We start from the raw sequence: 18823 nt of genomic DNA on the forward strand, positions 1-18823 counted from the left end.
CCACAGCAATAGACATTTATAATGAGAAAAATGGATATTAAGAGTTACTGCAGCAACTCTTAGTAATTTCCCTCTGAGAATAATATATATTTTTTATTAATTTAGTTGCATTTGACTTTCTGTCTCAACATGTTTCCATTGACAGTTGTTCTGAAACCTACTTGTGCTTGACACTTATGAAATATTGTGGATAAACCAAACGTAGCAACATTCTGCATGTGTCCTTACATCTAGGAGACATGCATGACTATATTTCTTTTCCAAAGATTCGGATTAGTTTTAAGAAATATATATACTGTATATTTAAACAATCAAGTTGGATATACAAAGACTGAAACAACAAAAGTATAACATGACCAGTAGTGTAAGTTACAAGCCTCCTGACAAAGTCAGTACTCATCTTGCCACTGCTCAAATGCTTTGTGTAATCAATTGTTGTATAATTTTTTGACTCACACAGGACAGGCAGAAGTTATTTCAAGCAAAATCTGCAAACAGTTAGACTCAGAATCTCTCAGATATTAGTTTGTGTCTTCAGTATCCTCCATACTCTCCTAACTTTTTCTAAATCCCATCTTGCTTATATCTTCTCCCTGCCCCCGTTTTCTTTCCATCTCTGTGTGAGTGAATATGTGCGTGGAGGGGTGCGTGTGTGTGTGTGTGTTTGTGAGTTTGTCAGCCCTCCCCACAAGCAGAGTAAAGTTAACTCCCCCCCTTTTTCCCTCTCTCTCCCTGTCTCTCAGCTGGCCTCACTGCTACTGTCAGACCTGGTTGGAGGACAATCGGCACCAACGGCTGCTGCCGATGCTGGTGTGTTTTGTGTGGTGTGCTCTTTTTCACGTTGTGACGGACCCACACACTCACACAGTGGCTTGCATGCCTGATACTCCCCCCACGTCCTGCTCTCCCTCCTTCTCTGACACATACTACACACACTCACTCAGAGGGGGAGCCAGTGGTTGTGAGCGTCAGAGCCTGGCGTGTGGAAAGAGCTGAACAACGGAGCGCAGAGGAAAAGTGAGGAGCACAGGAGGGAGACTTGTACCATGCCAGAGCAGGGAGAAAAGCCGAGGGGCTGCCTCTCTCTCTGTCTCTGGAGCCGGAGTCCTCTGTTATTGCTTGGACTGTTTTCCCTCCAACAACAGGCCAACGGTAAGTTACAGTGAACTTTCTCCACTCACTGCTGCCCTCAACACTTTGGCTGTTTCTACCTTGGCTTTGCAGTGATGTCAGTCTGCTGCAGCTCATTAGATGGGCTCTTTGACGCTGTTATGTATTTTTTCTTGAATGTGTGAACTTTTCTACGAGTTGTGACTTTGATAGGCACACTTTAGTATGCAGTGTCGGTTTTCTGCAAATCGTCTGGGATCATAGTGAGTTTGATCAGACATCTTAAAGTTGCGGTAGTTTTTGTAGAACTTATCTGAGACACAAAATATTTGATAGTTTTTTTAATCATTATATTTGGACATACCATTCATGCCTGCACCCAATGGATCAACTTATCAGTGCCAGTTTTTTAGAAAATGTCTCAGCAGAATTAGTTTTCCAGCATTTCGTACCATATGTTTCAGCTATGCATTTTTGTCTTTTTAAATAAAAGTCTACTGGGCATCTTTTTCACATATAGATACCCATTAGCAAATGTATATAAACATATATTTGTGACAGTTTTAAGAAAATAAATTAAAAAACGTCTTTCAGGCTTTCGGTGCACCTGTTCTTGAATTCCAGAATAAAGAACAACAAGAACAACAAAAGCAAAAAAAGAAAACAGACAATTTTCAAAACAGGCAGACAAATGTTCCACCAAACACCAACAGTTGTTATGTTTACTAGCATCAGCTGCATTGGTTGGTCCATGTTTGGTATCAACAGTGTGATATTTAAGGTGTTGTAAAAAGAATGTGTGAGTTTTATCTTTGATTTATTGTCTTATTACACATTTAGGAAAAGTTGTACTTTTGCTTTTACAACCTTTTAAGTTTGTTATATAATTTTGTAAGCTTGTCAGATATGTTATGCTTGTTTAATAAAAACACGAGAATAAGCCTTAATTAGTTTTTAATTGCTTTTTAATTTCACTAACATTTTTCTTGTGAAAGTAATATGATTTGGCGTGACCCAAGCAGACTCCCAACTTAGATGTGATTGAGAGTTTTTATAGATTATTGTGAGACCTCCCCACCCTGAAGAGGGGCCGGCCGCTCATGCCCAAAAGTAAATCAGTAAATAACAGTGGAAACATGTAAAAAGCTGGACTGCAATTCGTAGAATGTTTTGATTGGTTTAATTGCCATAAACATTTCAGGATATCAAACACTTTGAAAAACCACAATTACAATGTGAAACGAAAATAGATTTCTGGAACAAAATTGAATGTCTTTTTACATAATTTTGTTATTAGACTTTTTGTTATTTGTTTTTAGAAATGCCTTTTTATTTCAGAAACAAACTTCTCAGTTATATGAAAACAACTTAAATTTAAATCTGTCAGGTTATGAATAATTTAAACTTTTACTGTAAAAAAAAAAAAAATCAAAGATTTTTTTGTCTCTTTGATTATGTTTCTTCACTGCTGTTCTATTTAAAGAGATTGGCATTTATTTTGAACACGAGCCATTATTTTAATCCAGCAAAGGCTCATAACTTTTACTCATAGGTGCTGATGTTGTCGTGTGCTTCTGCCATCCCTCTCACATGTCTGTCTTTTCAGAAAATGTCACTTCTGGGTTTTCATCTGTAGTCAAAACCTTTTGCCCCGAGCTTTTTGAGATTTTACAGCAGTTATTAAGAATTCAGTGGAAATTTCAAAACTTGCACATAAACGTGAAGAGGGTTTGAATGTGACCAGTGGCCGTTCTGTCTCTGAAGAGCTGCCAGATAAATCTCACATTAAAATTAATATTTAGTGGAAAAAAAAATACACATTAAATTAATTATTGCATTTCTATTTCCCAGTTCTTATTCAATAAAAAAATATTTGTGACATGGTTTTGAATTGTCCATGTATAATCTTACTCCAGAGCCTTTAACGGAGTGGAACGGATTGGTCGTTGATTTGTGCAGATTTGAACAGAGCACTCTGAATGTTTAAAAAAACTATTCAAAATTTCATCAGACTTTGGTTCTGTTTCTTCTGAATTCTGCTAACACCACACTAATTCCTGCTTTCTCAGGTTTTTGACCCAAATCTGGTTTATACTAGTTAGAAAGCCTTGTAATGCTTTGTGGCTGATGAATATGCCAGTGCTTTTGTCTTCAAAAGCTTTAGATAAAAATAGCAATAACTTTGTATTATCAGACCACCAACAGACCCTCAGGATTACTTCATGATGTTTTTCAAGCAAAACTTGTGCATTTCATTTTTGTGTGGCCACATGTTAATAATACTTTACCTTAATATGTGCCTCTTATAAAGGTCATTATTGATGATCCTTAAGACCCTTGAAGAGTCATAGCAATCTTCTACACTGTCAGTGTAAGATAAGGTATGTCCACTTGGTTTGGATACAGCGTTTGTAAAGTTAGGCTCATCATCGGTCTTAATTTGTTCCAAACATGGAAATTACACTCTTTTTATTTACTCTAGTATTTTGGGATACTGCTTGATATCCCAAAATATGTTAAAATTGAGATAACATTACAGTTGTTTATAAGGTTTCTATTTGGTGTTATTAATCAAGTGTAGTGAGGTGCTTTGAAAGATGACAGTGTTTTCTTAAAGTCTTTAAAATGTACAGTTATCTTCTCAGCAAAAAAAATTGTTAGGATGTGAAATCTACAAGAACACTCTTCTCTGTTCAATGTGTCTTAAAGGCTAAACAGCATGTAGTACTCTCTGCACCACTGCAGCTCAGGTGTGTTCTTCCTTAAACTCACCAGCCAGCTTTGCCCTTGTGCTGCCGCCACATCACACCCTCAAGCCAAGAATATTTAAGTCAACTACCAAGAGGCTGTGACATCCTTGCTTGGCATCTCAGAGGCATAACAGTGGCTTGTTGAATTTTACCCTCTTTTCCACATCACCACTCGCACCATATTTAGTCCTCTCTAGGGATGGTGGATATTTAGATTGGAACATTAAACAGTTCTCACTTGCCGTTAAAACCTTATCATATTTGTGACCTGAGACGTTGCTTTGTTATGAAACCTGAATCAGGTCACTTGTCTCAATTTAATTTAAAACCATTTTCTTAGACTTGCGACAGCCCTGTGCATTTGTTGACACGTTCAGTAGATGATTGACTGGTCTGGAAACGGGATCATTCTGTGGTTGACATACAGTTGATGGATTGTTCTGACAACACGCTCTGCTCCGACTGAACAGGCCAATATTTGTAAGAAAGAGTGAAAAAGAGAGAGGAACAGTAAGAAAGAAAAAGCTGACATAGTTGAAGCAGGTGTTTTATTTTCACTTGTTTGTTTTAACTGTCTGCCCACACTCCCACTGTAAAACAATTCAGATTCCTTATGAACTGAATTACAAAGTCAGCTGGTTGTTTTGCAGTTGAAGACAAGCTGCTGACAGCTCCTCTGTTGAGTCTTTCAGATGAGCCCAGTTTGCTCTTTGGCATTTTTGTCATTGTCTCTGGAGCAAACAAATAAAGGACATTAGCCATTAGTTTACAAGGAGACTGGAAGCACACTAACTTCGTTCACTTTCTGAATCACACATGCACATATTTTTTGACCTTCCACCTACACCCGGCTGTAGTCCTCAATGTGAGTTCTGGGAAGTGACGAGGGAGTGCGATAGCTTACATTTCATTGTCCTTGGTGGGAATAAGCACTACTGTATCAGTTTTCACAGTCAAAGCCCCTGCCAGTTGCTTTGCTTTTGTCACTGCTCTCTAATAAGGCTGTTGCACATCGCAGGGATAAATACTCAGTTCTGAAGGAATAAAACTCTCATTAGCTTCTTTTGTTTTGTGCAAGGCTAATTATGTTGCTGCACTTGTAATTTCTGTAAAGGTGTTTAATTCTTTTCTGAAAATTTTCAGAAAGATCAGTTTGTTGTAATTGTGTTCATGATTCAAAGATTTTCATCTTCGTCTTTTGCAGCACGTATTGTCCTTGTAAAGAGCAAACTGCAATATTTATCAAGAATTTTACTTTTTTCATTTTTTAAGAGACACTGTGCCCTAGAGCTGCAACTTTTGCTGGTTCCTTGGTGTTCATCAGTCTAAAAGGTGTTTTTTTTTTGTTGTTTTTTTTGCCAGGATGCATTCGTTCACTTGATGGAAACCGATATCTATTAGAACCACTAATGTACAAGCTTTAGGGCTGAGAGATAAAGTGATTATGTCAGTTATAGGAAATGTGTATAAAGTACACTACAGTAAACTCACACCTTAGCCCTTTCTTTATCACATTCAGTAGTCAGCCGCTGGATGAAATTACCAAAACAGGGTCTACTGTAGAGGGCAATTCGGTAGACGTTGAGTACGACATCCGAAGGAGAAAGCATTAGCTTGTTTACATGGGCCTAATGCAGCATGTTTCCCATAGAATGGCTGATATAAACATTGAAGAGATGGTTCTATTCAGATGACCTCTAAAATGTTCAGTTAGTGGAAGTGTGGAGAGTTTGAGACTGAGGGGTATTGTTTGCTGTAATGGATACAGATCGGGTAACTTCTAGCCCAGTCAGATTACCAGTCTGGCACTGACTTCTTAAGACGCAGCTGGAGCTGAGGAAATTGTGTGTGTGCGTGCATAGAAAGACACTGTGTGTGTTTGTGTGTGTGTGAAGGAGTGTGTGTATGCGAGATGGAGAGGGGTAGAGAGTGAGAAGATTTTTTAATTTTTTTTATGTGTACCAGTCTGAAGTAAAAGTGAACTTTCTGACTGCTTAGTATCCCAAAATATGTTAAAATTTAAAAATGTCCCTCAGGTTATTTGAATCTGTTTTGTTACATTTAACAAAGAGTGAGAAAAAATAGTTTCCACCATCTTATCTTTGTCTGGCAATCACAGATCAGTTCAATTCCAAAATACTATGTTAATCCCAAAAGAAAATTGGATAAAAACTGATCAAGGAAAAATTGGAAACATTCTGCCCAGTTGATCAGTTCATATAATAATAATAATAATTCAAAGCTAATTTGAGTGTTGTGTCTAAGCTAGAAAAATACAGTGATAAGCAAAGGAACGTGAGACACAAAATACTTTTTCACATAAACTGCTTGTTTGCAAGTTTTCCATTAATGTAAAGTTTATATTTTTATTAGTATTCTGAGACATTTTTCACATTAATAATATAGATCTCTTAATAACTGTTGTGAGCTCAAGTCCCGATAGCGCAGGCTGCATATCATGGTAAACACAATTAAGTGATGGACAGATAACAGGTGAGGAGGAGCACAGCATAGCTGGCTGTCACAACTGTAGCACAGAAGGACTAAAGGGCTTAGAGTTTTCCATGCAGTCATGATCCCTTGCTTTGCCCCCTCCTTCTTCTCATGGTATCTGTCTATCTATCTATCTATCTATCTATCTATCTATCTATCTATCTATCTATCTATCTATCTATCTATCTATCTATCTATCTATCTATCTATCTATCTATCTATCTATCTATCTATCTATCTATCTATCTATCTATCTATCTATCTATCTATCTATCTATCTATCTATCTATCTATCTATCTATTTATCTATCTATCTATCTATCTATCTATCTATCTATCTATCTATCTATCTATCTATCTATCTATCTATCTATCTATCTATCTATCTATCTATCTATCTATCTATATCTATCTATCTATCTATCTATCTATCTATCTATCTATCTATCTATCTATCTATCTATCTATCTATCTATCTATCTATCTATCTATCTATCTATCTATCTATCTATCTATCTATCTATCTATCTATCTATCTATCTATCTATCTAAGTAATAATATGTTGACAGGCTTTTTACTTCCTCCATGATTTGGTAAAGCTTTATGAGTAGAATCAAAGCTTAATTTATACAGAAAATGATCTATCAAAATTGACAAGGCCCCTTGTAAACCCCCCCCCACCATTTTTAACCCAACCTCACGCTGTCTCTCGTCTGCTCATTGCAGTTTTTGTATTTTGCATTTCTTTGAACAAAATTGAAATTCTCAAAACTGCTTGTTCGATCTTTAAACCATTTTAAATGGTTTAAATCTTTAAACAAGAAAAGCAGTTTCTTGTTCCTCTGAGCAAGTTGCAAATGCTTTTTTCTTTACATTATGCAAGTGATAATGTAGTTCTCTGCTTCTTTCTACATTTTCAATTTATTTTGTCTTGTAGAGCAAAATGTGTCTCTGTTGAATTGTTTCAACTTCCACAACATTTAAAAATAATTGCATTGTATAAGTCTTAACATGCAAAATGCTTCAACAGTTTGTCATAATATGTGAGGCATTTTGCCATAAGTATATTCATATTACATATTACATATTACATATTCATATCATATTATATTCATACACTTTTTTTCTAAATCTGTCCTGAACTGTCACATCAGAAAAATAAATACATTCACCCTGTTATTCAGGGTCATTTGTGCATATCAAGAGTTACTCTTTTAACCAAATGGCTTTGCAATAGAGACAATCATCATACGCTATGATAGGTACCTAATGGGTGTCCAGATGGGAATGGATGTTGAGTGTGCCTGCTTACTGTGTGCAGGGTTTCAGCTGGCAGCATGTTTGGCCAGTGAGATAGTTAAGAGAAGGCCTGGAGCCACTGATGGGTGATATGTGACTAAGTTAATGGGAGGCTAATCAGGCATAGGAGACAGTGAAACGCATTCAGGTTTAGACACATAAACTAACATAGTCACTCTTCAACACATGGATACACTATAATATCCACATTCTTCATATTATCAATGCTAATGTTGGAAATATGGTTTCCCTTTAATAGCCACCTACACTCAAACACATCTGAACTCATGCAACCATGCACACTGAATGGAAAGTAATGGCTTGAGTCACTGCAGATGACTGAGACACCACAGACCAGAACTTTTGGAAATAAACACGTAGCAGCTGTAATGTTAACACCGTCAGCGTTCCTTCTCTACACATTTTCTCTCTGTTCCTGTGGCACACAGCAAGACACTAACCAACACAGAGACTTTTTTTTGTTTTTTACTTTTTGTACTCAGCACTTGTAAGATATGTTGCCACGATTGCTGAGTGACATTGATGTCAAAGTTTAAACAGTTTAAAAAAATCAATGGTATTTTTGCATTGTGCTTTTGCATGGTTTCTTAACTAGATGTTGTCAAACTAAACTAGTAACATAATTTTGGTCTCCTAATGTTGTGGCAGAATATTTTGGTCATTATTTTTACAACATTACAATTCAATAGATTATTGAACTTTACTGTCATTCACTTGCGCATACTTTAAGAACATGCCAGTGGTAATTTAATTTCAGATTTGCAGCATGTTTTGTATTATTTGAACAGGTTGGAACTTTAATTGCCACTTATCTTACTTTGTTATAAATAGGACTTTATGATTGATTAAACAACACAAGTATTGGGGCTAGAAAGAAAATGTGACTATCCATCCTGCATTTCCATGCTTGACATCTGCTAAATTTGTTTTTCACCAAAGGTGTAGAAGATGGTGGCTAAGCATCTAAATATTTTCTCATGTGCTCAAAAGGTATTGCTACAGATGATTTCTTACTAACCCCTAAACTGTTCTGTCTTAACCCTTAATTTAATTTAGTCTTTTACTAACTAGACAAATGTGAAGCCTAACATGTAGCATGCCAGCAAAGGTCTGTATAGAAACTTAGTTTAGCTGAAGAAATTTTTGGAATATCTTTGAGCATTCCAAGGTTTGAACTTGGGGTGAACTTGTTGGGATGCCATTCAAGACAGATTGGCAACTGTCTTCACCGTTTTCCATCTGTACCTATTTTTTCATTGTAAAACAAAAACTTCCAAATTGTTCGAAAATGTTTTATAACCTTTGTCAATTGTTAGGGACATTTTCCCGTTTGTGTTTAATGCACACCTGCATTTTGCTTACACATTTAAAGTCATCAGCAGATAATTTCTTTAAGTCTCCCCCAATGAAACCATGTTGCACATGGTTTTATACAGCTGAATTTTTTTAGGGGGATGTATACTATTTTTGCTTTTAGAGCATATATGCACTTTTAGCATGAATTCTGTCCAATTTGTTTAAAATGAGACCCCATATCCACTAATCAGTAACAAGGAAGAGCCACCCTGCTCTTTCTGAAGCTGGTGTTGGACATTCAGTCAGAAGCTCCTTCCCGACACCCTAGAGTAGCTTCTCTGGGATCAACTTGTAATTGAAGCAAAGTCTTGCTGTTTTCCTGAAGATTGGGACCACAGCCACTGTCTGTCTTGTTAAAGGTGTTGTTAAAGTCCTCCGTGTGACAATAAAGAAGTGTTTCACTCTAAACCTTCCCACAGTCTCCATCTAATGGCAAATTCATCCACGTCAGGTAACCTGCCAGGAGACATTTTCAAAACTCTCAGTGATATCTGTATTGACAATTGACTGACTGTTCCTAAGTCCTGCCTTGTTTTTCCACTTTTCCTATTGTGATACAGTTTTAATTTTTTTTGTGAAGCACTTCCTTATATTAGGCTTTTTTTAATTTCTCCTGTCACTAATTATCTAAAATTATGTCCCTTAATATGCAGGTATATCTTCTGTTATTTTATGAATCTTTGATTCTTCATTCCACTATTGTCAAAGTAGCCATTTTTGTTTCAGTGTAAAACCAGAACCAACAACCAACATTTGTAACTTTGCTAGTTAGGTTAGTGTGACCCATGTGAATAATCTAATCTATCCCTGTCACTGTAATCAAGCTTTGCATGTGCATTCCTGTTGAACAAAGTTAAACTTGTGTGAGCTTCTAAATCCTTTTTACTGAGAAATGCCACACTCACTTCTTTTTTTCTTTAGGCTTGTCAGTAATCACAAAAATATATTTTCAAATTGGTGTAACTAATTCATCCGTTTGTCTGCAAATATTTCTGAATGCTAAATAGTGCTTGTTTTTTGTGTAAAATCCTACACTTGAAGATATGTTTGCCATAGGCAGCTTTTTCTTTGTTTCCTTGAGGCCTTATTTAATCTGTTTATTTGCCACTTTCTTTAGATAAAAATAAAGTGGTTTATCTTATAAAAGTACAAAGAATGTTCACCATTGTTAAACATATTAGCATAGCTATACGTTTACTTTATTCCTTGAATTCATGCTTGGTTTGGTCACAAAAACATTGTAGCAAATCATTATTATTAATGATTACATTTAAGGTCAGCCAATTGTAATCGCCCACCTTAGATACCAGCAAATCTGTCTTGAATGCTGTTAGTTGTTCTTAATAGGAAGGAGGGTCCCAAATCATTAAACATAATCCTGCATACAACCTTGAATCAGCTCTCTCTCTATATATGTAGGTATAAATGTTTCAATCTGGAGAGACTCACACAGAGAAGAAAATAGCAGTTAAAAAGATTTAACGGTACGAGATCTTTGGCGCTCGGACCCGGCAGAAGGCCGTGAGCCGAGGATCACCGTGAGCAGGCGGTCTGCTCGGCGAGCTCGGGATAGTCTTACCCCCAGGACCGAAACTGGTGGTGGAGAGGAGCCTGGAGAGAGAGAGCACAGGGGATGCTGGAGGACGTCCCTCATGGTGAAGGTGGAGATGGGGAGGAGGTCGAAGCACGGCTGACCAGCAGGAAGACCCCAGGGTAGCTTGAACTTTTAAGGGTGTCCTTGGACAACAATTGGCTGGAGAGGCGTGGAGCTCCGGTCCGGGTTGGCTGCGGCCGGGCGTGGTGATTAGATGATGTGGAGAAGCTTGTCGAGTCTCCCAGTTTGAATTTTCGCCAAGGCTCCATATCTTAAATTTTAGCAAAAGGTGCGTAGTTGGCAGAGGAGAACAGTGTTTGTCTAAAACACTGATACTGCACAGACCATGTGCCTGCTGTGTTTCTGTGTGTGTTTTTTATATAAAGCATTCTTATGTGACACACACATTTGTCTGACAGAACACAAGAACAGATGCTGTAGGATCCTAAAGTGGATCTTTAGAGATTTTTATGGCTTTGTAGCAGCACTTTGAAAAAGTGGCACTGAATAAACAATAGCTTTCAAACTTCAAAGTAAATATGTTCTTAATAGAGCCATTCTCAGCTTTAACAATATATTGGATATAAAAAGTCTTCCCAGCCCTGCAGAAATACCAGGTTTTTGAGACATAAAGTCTGACATAAAGATACATTTTTGAAAAAACATCTCAAACAATTCATATGAAAAAATATAACAAAAATAAAAATAATAGCAATTTGAACAACATAAAGTAACACTTGGCTAACCCTCCTTTCAATCAGGTAAACTTCTTTGTTAGAGGTGTATGAGTTTCTTACATCTCAACTTTGTTGTATTTGTCCATTCTACCTCACATAAACTCGTAAATTACTGACTGATTCAAGAAATTAAAATATCATTGAAACTTTTTTCAGCAACCTAATTCACTAAGTGGAATTAAGTTATAGTAATTAATTACATTCAGTTAGTTATGCTTTAAACGCTGAGAGATTTTTTTCACCTAAGAAGAAAAAAGTCTAGAAACTGCTTGTAGAAGAGCTGAGTCATCGTTCAGACTGCGGACTGAATTAACGGGTTATCCACTATGTGGTTTCCATGCTTAAGGGTGTGCACACTGCACTTGGGCTTGTCCAGCTTTTTATGTACATATTGTTTTTTTCTCTCACACACTCACTTGTTTTTCAGTTGAATTAATATAAATTTTCTGAGCCAGATTAGATTTTACAGTTTTATTAAGTTGTTAAAATATATTTTATTGACTTTTATAGTCACATATTTTACTAAAGCTTTCAATTTCAGACTATACTGCTTGGTAAAATTAGGGCAGAGTTTAGGAGTTGGATTTAAACCACAAGCATCACACTTAGTAACAGTACACACCCACAACCCACAGATCCAGCCGGATCCCCGCTGTCTGTGAATTGATGTGGGCTGTTTTGTGATGAGTAGGAGCTCACAGATGGCAGCGAATGGGAGAAAAGGAGCTTTTCAGGAGGAGACCAGCTGGTCCTCTTTCTCTCTCTAGCTTTGCTCTCACACCTCCTTCAAGGACCGCTTCATCGTTCCTGTTATTTCAAAGGGAACGCTGATACTGGAATTCACTCAGAGTTCCGGGATCCTTGTGTATCTGTCAGCCAGGCCCATGAAAAGAGGGTCTTGCACATAAACTCAGACACACGCCCCTCTGGTTGAAGCATAAAGCAGCTACATGACAGCTGTAAAGCCCAAAGATCGTGCTGGATCATTACCGCATCATTCATCAGCGTGACATAATGAAGGAATGCTTGAAAAGCTGTTGATGATCTTCCTGCGGTGGACTATAGAAGAGCTGGATAAAACAACATCCGTCTTTCTTTTAAATTCTGTTTCTGCAAAATTAACCTCAGTTCTGTCTGAGCATGAAAACTATTTATGTCTTCTTTTATTGTCAATTTATTCTAACAGGTTATGGATCTAGTTAGTAGAGGTGGTGTAACACTACTTTCAAATGTAGCAAATTCTAATTTTAATAGGAGTAACGGAATATAATGTCTGGTAGATTTCAAGTTGACTATTACTGAATGGTTGAAAAGAGAGAAATTGTCTCTGAAACCGGTTACAGTCCTGAAGAGCTTTACTTTGACACAAAATCTCATCTTAATTTGTACTTTTTAAATCTTAATTCTTTATTAAAAATTATATTCAGTGTTCTAGAAAAATGATAATCTACTATTAAAACATTTTTTTTAATTTAAAAAATAAAAAATCTCTGGAAGCGATGCAGTAATTTAATTCATGTCTCTTTCTTCCTGGCTTCACTTTTTGCCACTTGAGGTAACGAAACCAGAGCAGGGACACAATTTAACAATTATTCTATTTGGGTGATAATGTGCAATAGTCAAACTAAGCAATTAAAATGAGCAATCTGTGTGAGGAATTCCTTTGTCACAAACTTGAAGGCCAAACACTTGCACACAGCCAAAACAGCTAGACTGGCGACCTTGGCTTCCCAGCATCCTGCATGCAGAAATCGGGGTTCATTATCGCATTCCTCTGTATGTGGGATGGCTTGGCTCATCTCTGCACTGACAGGAAGAAGGACGTGGAGTTAAGAGCAGGAACTGAACGTACTTAGCTGTGGACAGAAACACAAAAGTTAAGAGAGGGAGTAAAAGGTGGAGAGAAAATAAAGAGCTTTTCACCGTCCATGTGTCTTTTGCTGTGCTGAGCATATTATGGAACTAGTTAAACACCTGGAAGATGAACTGCTACTTCAGCAGGGTGGAGGAGGGAGGTGAATGTCAGTGTGGTCAAATGAGTAAGTCTTAAGTGGAATCTTGGGGCAGGCGTTGTTTACACGAGGCTCGGTGAAAGGCTTTTTCTGGTTGGTCTTGTTTGACAAGGTCATGATAACTAATGAATATGTTCCCTCTGTTTCAGCTCTCCTCTGTCTGTCTATCTTACTTCAGATCTTGTCTCTTCATCTTGCTGCCTCACACACAATACCTCTCCTCTTACTTCCACCTCCTCTGTCTATTTAAGTGTCTTTTTTTTCATTTCTTTTTAGCACAAAGCTACATCTGTGGGAAAGAAAAGGCTAAAGAGTTTGTAGGTTTGAGGGGGATGCTTTTTAATTGCGTGTTGACAGTGGCCTCCAAATCCGGCCATCAAGCCAGGAAAAATAGTCTTTAGGGTAGACTTGAGAACTTACACTGGCACCTGAAAGGCCATTTCAGTCAAAGGGCTTGAAACAATTATTGAGGTGCTGGGAAACTTCGCCAACTTAAAGCAATTATAGACATTGATCCAAAATCAGACCACCACAGAAGGGTCGTTTTATGTTTTATTTATGTGTTGCTAAACTATATTTTCCAGCTTAAGATGAAACTGTCAGGTCAAAGTCTTCAGTCTATTTTTAACCGGTCTCCTGCGGACAGATTGGAAAGGCTTCTAGAAAACCTGCGTCACCTTTTCAATCTGGAGAGAAGAAAATAGCAGTTAAAAAGATTTGATGGTACGAGATCTTTGGCACTCGGACCCGGACTTCTCAAAAGATAATAAATCAAGGTAAAATGATGGTCAATGGTGGAAAATAAATATTGTTCTGTTTTTATTTACATCAAAACAAAAACAAATTACGTTAGAATTTGTTTATACACTTCTTCTTGATAATTAAAGAAAAACGAACTGTTTTTAAATATATTGTACATATAACTAGTTTTAAATGTACCATACTTGACACAAAAGAGACACAGTCTTCAATAAACTCACATTTTGCTCCTGCTGATGGTGAAATGTGAAATTGATTTTTTTAAATTGTAGATTGAGTCATAACTTGCTGTTAATTGTTGTGTCAACAAAACTTACACACAAATTAGTTTTCCTACTTAATAATCTTTGTTCACTACTGAACCTGAATGACTAATGTTTTATTTAGACCAGGTCACATTACACAGACAGAAAGTAAGATTCAACAGCCACTATAGTACAACTTTATTTGTTAACATCATTGTGACAACTGAAAAACCCTTAGATTATTAATTAAAAACTTGATCAAACAACAGAATAAAGCTTATTGCCTGATATATCATTTTGCATGCACACAAAAACTGGTTATTTTAAAAAATATTGGTCATTCAAACTGCACTTGCACATCTCTCTGGATGTAGAACTGCAGACAGGAGAGCAACAGGTGGGAGTTGAGTTAATTCATGAGCTTTAATACAGATTATTTAAAACTGTCTTGATCAGGATCCAAGCCTACTTGAAATTTTATATTCCTAATTTTAACTTGGAATATAATTGTCTTATAAATAATATTCTTATATACACTTCACCTCCCCACCACAGCCAAAAAAAAGCATACGTAAAGGAGCACCTGATCACTAAAATATAGAAAAAGTTGCATTAATTTATTTCCTTTAAGCCGTAATGAACGTTTGTTTATTTCCTTCTCTTGTAGATTCTTATGCTGTGGTTTCTCTAAGTCAGGGGTGGGCACTCCTGGTCCTCGAGGGCCGGTGTCCTGCAACTGTCAGATGTCTCCCTGATCCAACACACCTGAATCCAACAGCTGAATCACCTCCCAGGTGCAGTCAGGTTCTCCAGAGTCCTGCTAATGACCTCATTATTTGACTCAGGTGTGTTGAAGTAGAGATACATCTAAACGCTGCAGGAGACCGGCAGGACCAGGAGTGCCCACCCCTGCTCTAAGTGGTAATTGTTCTGTAAGAGGTTTTCTTGCATACAGCAATGTTTCTGCTCTGCCTGTTTGTGTCTCTCCAAGTGATATTCACACACATATAGTCACCCAGGCATGTAGAGAGCAGCAGCCAAGAATCCCAGGTGCAGACTTGGATGTGAAAGGATTTGTGTTTTGTCAACAGAACAGCAGCACCTCACATGACAATCCGCTGGACTCACACTGGGAAGGCAGAGAACAAATTATGAGAGGAAGAGTAAAGGAATTTCACAGAATGAGATCAGAGGGATTTGTGAGATAACAGCAACAATGAGCAAACAAAGGAAAAAATAATTGACAGTTTAGTTGGGGAATAATGGAAATGCCTACGTATTGGTTTACTAAACCAAGTGAGGAGGAGAGAAGCTGTCAAACAGCAAAATATATTAAGTGAGGAAAACATAGGGGTGCTTGGTAATAAATGAAACACAAAGTGACTTAGCATTAGTGAGTGTGCTCGAGAAATGAGAGGGAAGAGGGCAGAGTGAGAGAAAGGGTGGAAAAGGCCAGTGGCCTCTGCTCTGTCCCCTCTGTGTGCTGCTAAACTGCCCACCAGTTCCCTGCAGCTCTGTCACTTCTCGTTTGTTAATCCCCTGTTCTTCTCCCCCTCCTACTCTTCCTCTTTCCCTTTCGCTCAAATCGGTCAATTGTTAATGTGACCTCTTTAAACCCCACCGTCCCTCTTTTTCAGTTTTGTCAACAAATTACCCATGTGTACAGGAGGGACGTTTAGGAAGGGGAAGTGCTGGAAATTAAAGTTCAGCAATTTATTGAAAGAAATTCCAAAAGCAACGTTTGAATGTTAGAGTGGAGAACAAGTTGTCTTTTTAGATTTAGTTTTAATTTGCTTTAACTAAATTAAAAAATATTGTAGCACAGCTTTATTTTCAAATTGCTGTTTCTTTCTTTTGGATGAGACAAACAGGACATCTGCACCTGTGATCTTTTTTTAAAAAAAAACACTTTTCTCAGGCTCTTAAATGTGACTGCAAATTTGTGAGACGATGATCAAAACACACCATTCTTGCAGAAGTAAAACCACTGCAGCCTGACATCACAGGGGCCCGGCCCATCGTCAGGTTTCTTTTGACTAGCAAAATTAAAAAAGGATTGTTCAATAGAAATAGACATCAAAACTCCTGAAAACTCAGACATATTTTTATTAACACCATAATGTGGACAACTTCCTGTGCACATGCACACACCAAGATTTTATTAGTCAGACATTTTATTAGTCAAATGTTCGACATTTCCCCCAAAAAAGACAAAAGTACGAATAGACAAGAGCTACTTCTCCAAAGTCATGACTATAGGTTGTGACAAAACTTTAGGATTTGTTGCAACACCTCTTGTACATCCATCAAATAAGGCTAATCATACCATCTGACAACTTTTATATTTTCAGATTTTATTCAGGCATGTCTAAACTTGGGGTCATAATCAGCCTTGGGACAATTTTGCAGTCTCTAACTGCCAGCTGTCTGTCAGCAAACACAGTTGGTGCATAAAGACACTATTTGAAATAGTTTCTGTGTTTGTGCAAATATTTGTACCATAAACATAAACATTAGTCTAGAAAGACAAAATATGACTTTAAGTGACAAACTTGAGACTTGCCTTTGTAATTCTAGTTACTACTCTAGATGTTAGGTAAAGTTTAACATTTTGCACACATAGTGTTGCATTTGTTTTAGTGTATTTGTTAGGTCATTCTCAGCCTATCATTGAGTCTTAGCTTAAACATTTGTACCATTTTACGACATAGCTCAAATAAAACAGATAATTTAACAAACTCTCTTCCTGCTGGCCGTTAAGGTTTCAGGTAAGATTTTCTTGTTATAAAGCAACTCATTTAAAATATATGTTCCTATTTTACACTTACGCTACAGTTCTATTGACCCAATCTTTATATTTTACTGTTTGTTCCAGGATGTACAGTTTGTCTTATAGCTTTTCTGTGATCTGAACATTTTTAAATAAAATACCAGAAACTGCTTCCAAAATAATGCTTAATTTCAAGAGACTGAGCTTGCTTAGGACCATCGATGCTTGCAGCTGTTGTACATCTGGCCTCACTGTTCATTCGGTATGAATAAAAACTTTGAAAGCCGTGGTAGAAAGACACATCTGTGATCCCTCTTTTCCCCTCAAGTGACAAACAGGTGCCTTTTGAAATAAGATAACCAGGGAGAACTGGAGCTTTGTTGTAGTTCTTAACAGCTGTAGGGGTTGGATAAGTCAAATGATCTGAAGTGAGAGAGTGCCATGGTATCAGCTCATTTATTTTATTTCTCATGCAAGGAGAATGTTTCCATCAGGTTTTCCTTGTCCATTTCGTATTTTGTTGTTTTAGTGGATTCGATGTGCTTCACCACTGTGTGCTGGATTATATTTCAATTCAGTCAGCCAGCTCATGAAGCTCAGATGTGAATCCAGAGTTTGCTCCACTGATATTTGTCATCTTGGCTGTGACCTCATCACTCACTTCATTCCAACTCTGGGAGAGCAGATATTAAACTTTCTTCCCTCGGGGGAACTTACAAACCCACCAACAAGTAATGAGAGAGAGGCAGGGCTCAGGAAATGCATTATGAGGAGTTTAATCAGGGCAGCAGAGAGCTACACAATCCATAGCATTAAACTGCCTAGATTAGGGCGTATAGCAACCCAACAAATGAGAAACCTAAACTGCATGATAGATCGAAGAGCACGGAGGGCAGGTCCACATCGCCACTATTGCTATGAAACATTAGCAGGCATGAGTTATGCATAAGTATTTACATACAGTAAATACAACAAAGCATGTAAGGAGAACAGCAATAGCAAATGCAGCTCATCATGCTAAAGATGATCCCCACTGTAAGACTGATGAACTCACTATGTGTTCACACGGTTTTGACATTTTTAAGAAGTACAACAGGACTTGGACTTTTTCTTACATATAAACAATGATTTTATCCACTTGGTCTTGTGACTGATTAAAGAAAGTTATTTCATTATACTTTCCACAGGAGAGTTGATGTTTTCCAACTCAAAATTCAATATGGTTGACATGTATCAACCTCGTACATGTTACATGGTTGATAATATGTTAAAAATCTAGACAGATTGTCTAGATTGCAACTAGACAATCTGATCAAATCTTTCACACAAAGAGAATTATAAAATCTTACTATTTAGCATGTTGCCACTGTGTGGTAAAGTGTAACATGGAAAGAAATAGCATAATTTCAGCTTCTTTTGGGGTTGTTATTTAACCTTGTTAGTAAAAATATTATTTAGCAGACCCTACTGGTTTTTGAAGTGGATGATTGTTAAAATGGGTTTGATGTCATTTGCAAACCAAAGTCTTCAGAGGTAAATGGGGAAAAAGCAGGAGCAGCTATCAACTCTTGCTTCTGGTTCACTGCAGTCCAATTAAATTTGTACTAGAATTTCTCAAATCTTCAGCATTTCTTTATGATAATCAAATATTCATTTCTCGTTTTGTTTTTGGCTGT

At 37.2% G+C, this 18823-nt stretch overlaps 1 protein-coding gene across 4 annotated transcripts in view; it reads left to right on the forward strand.

Moving 5' to 3' along the window:
• bmpr1ba (bone morphogenetic protein receptor, type IBa) overlaps nt 1-18823 on the forward strand; it is a 64214-nt gene that overhangs the window by 37556 nt on the left and 7835 nt on the right. For 2 of the 4 annotated variants that reach the window (XM_044111410.1, XM_044111411.1), the window contains one exon: nt 744-1152. In XM_044111410.1, the coding sequence (XP_043967345.1) occupies nt 1047-1152 (106 nt within the window). In that variant the 5' untranslated portion in view covers nt 744-1046. Of the gene's footprint in view, nt 1-743; nt 1153-15232; nt 15310-18823 lie in introns of those variants that run through there. The other 2 variants (XM_044111412.1, XM_044111413.1) reach the window with 2 other exon arrangements.

This window comes from Gambusia affinis, linkage group LG03 (genome assembly GCF_019740435.1).
Source record: "Gambusia affinis linkage group LG03, SWU_Gaff_1.0, whole genome shotgun sequence".
In the NCBI taxonomy this organism is placed as follows: Eukaryota; Metazoa; Chordata; class Actinopteri; order Cyprinodontiformes; family Poeciliidae; genus Gambusia; species Gambusia affinis.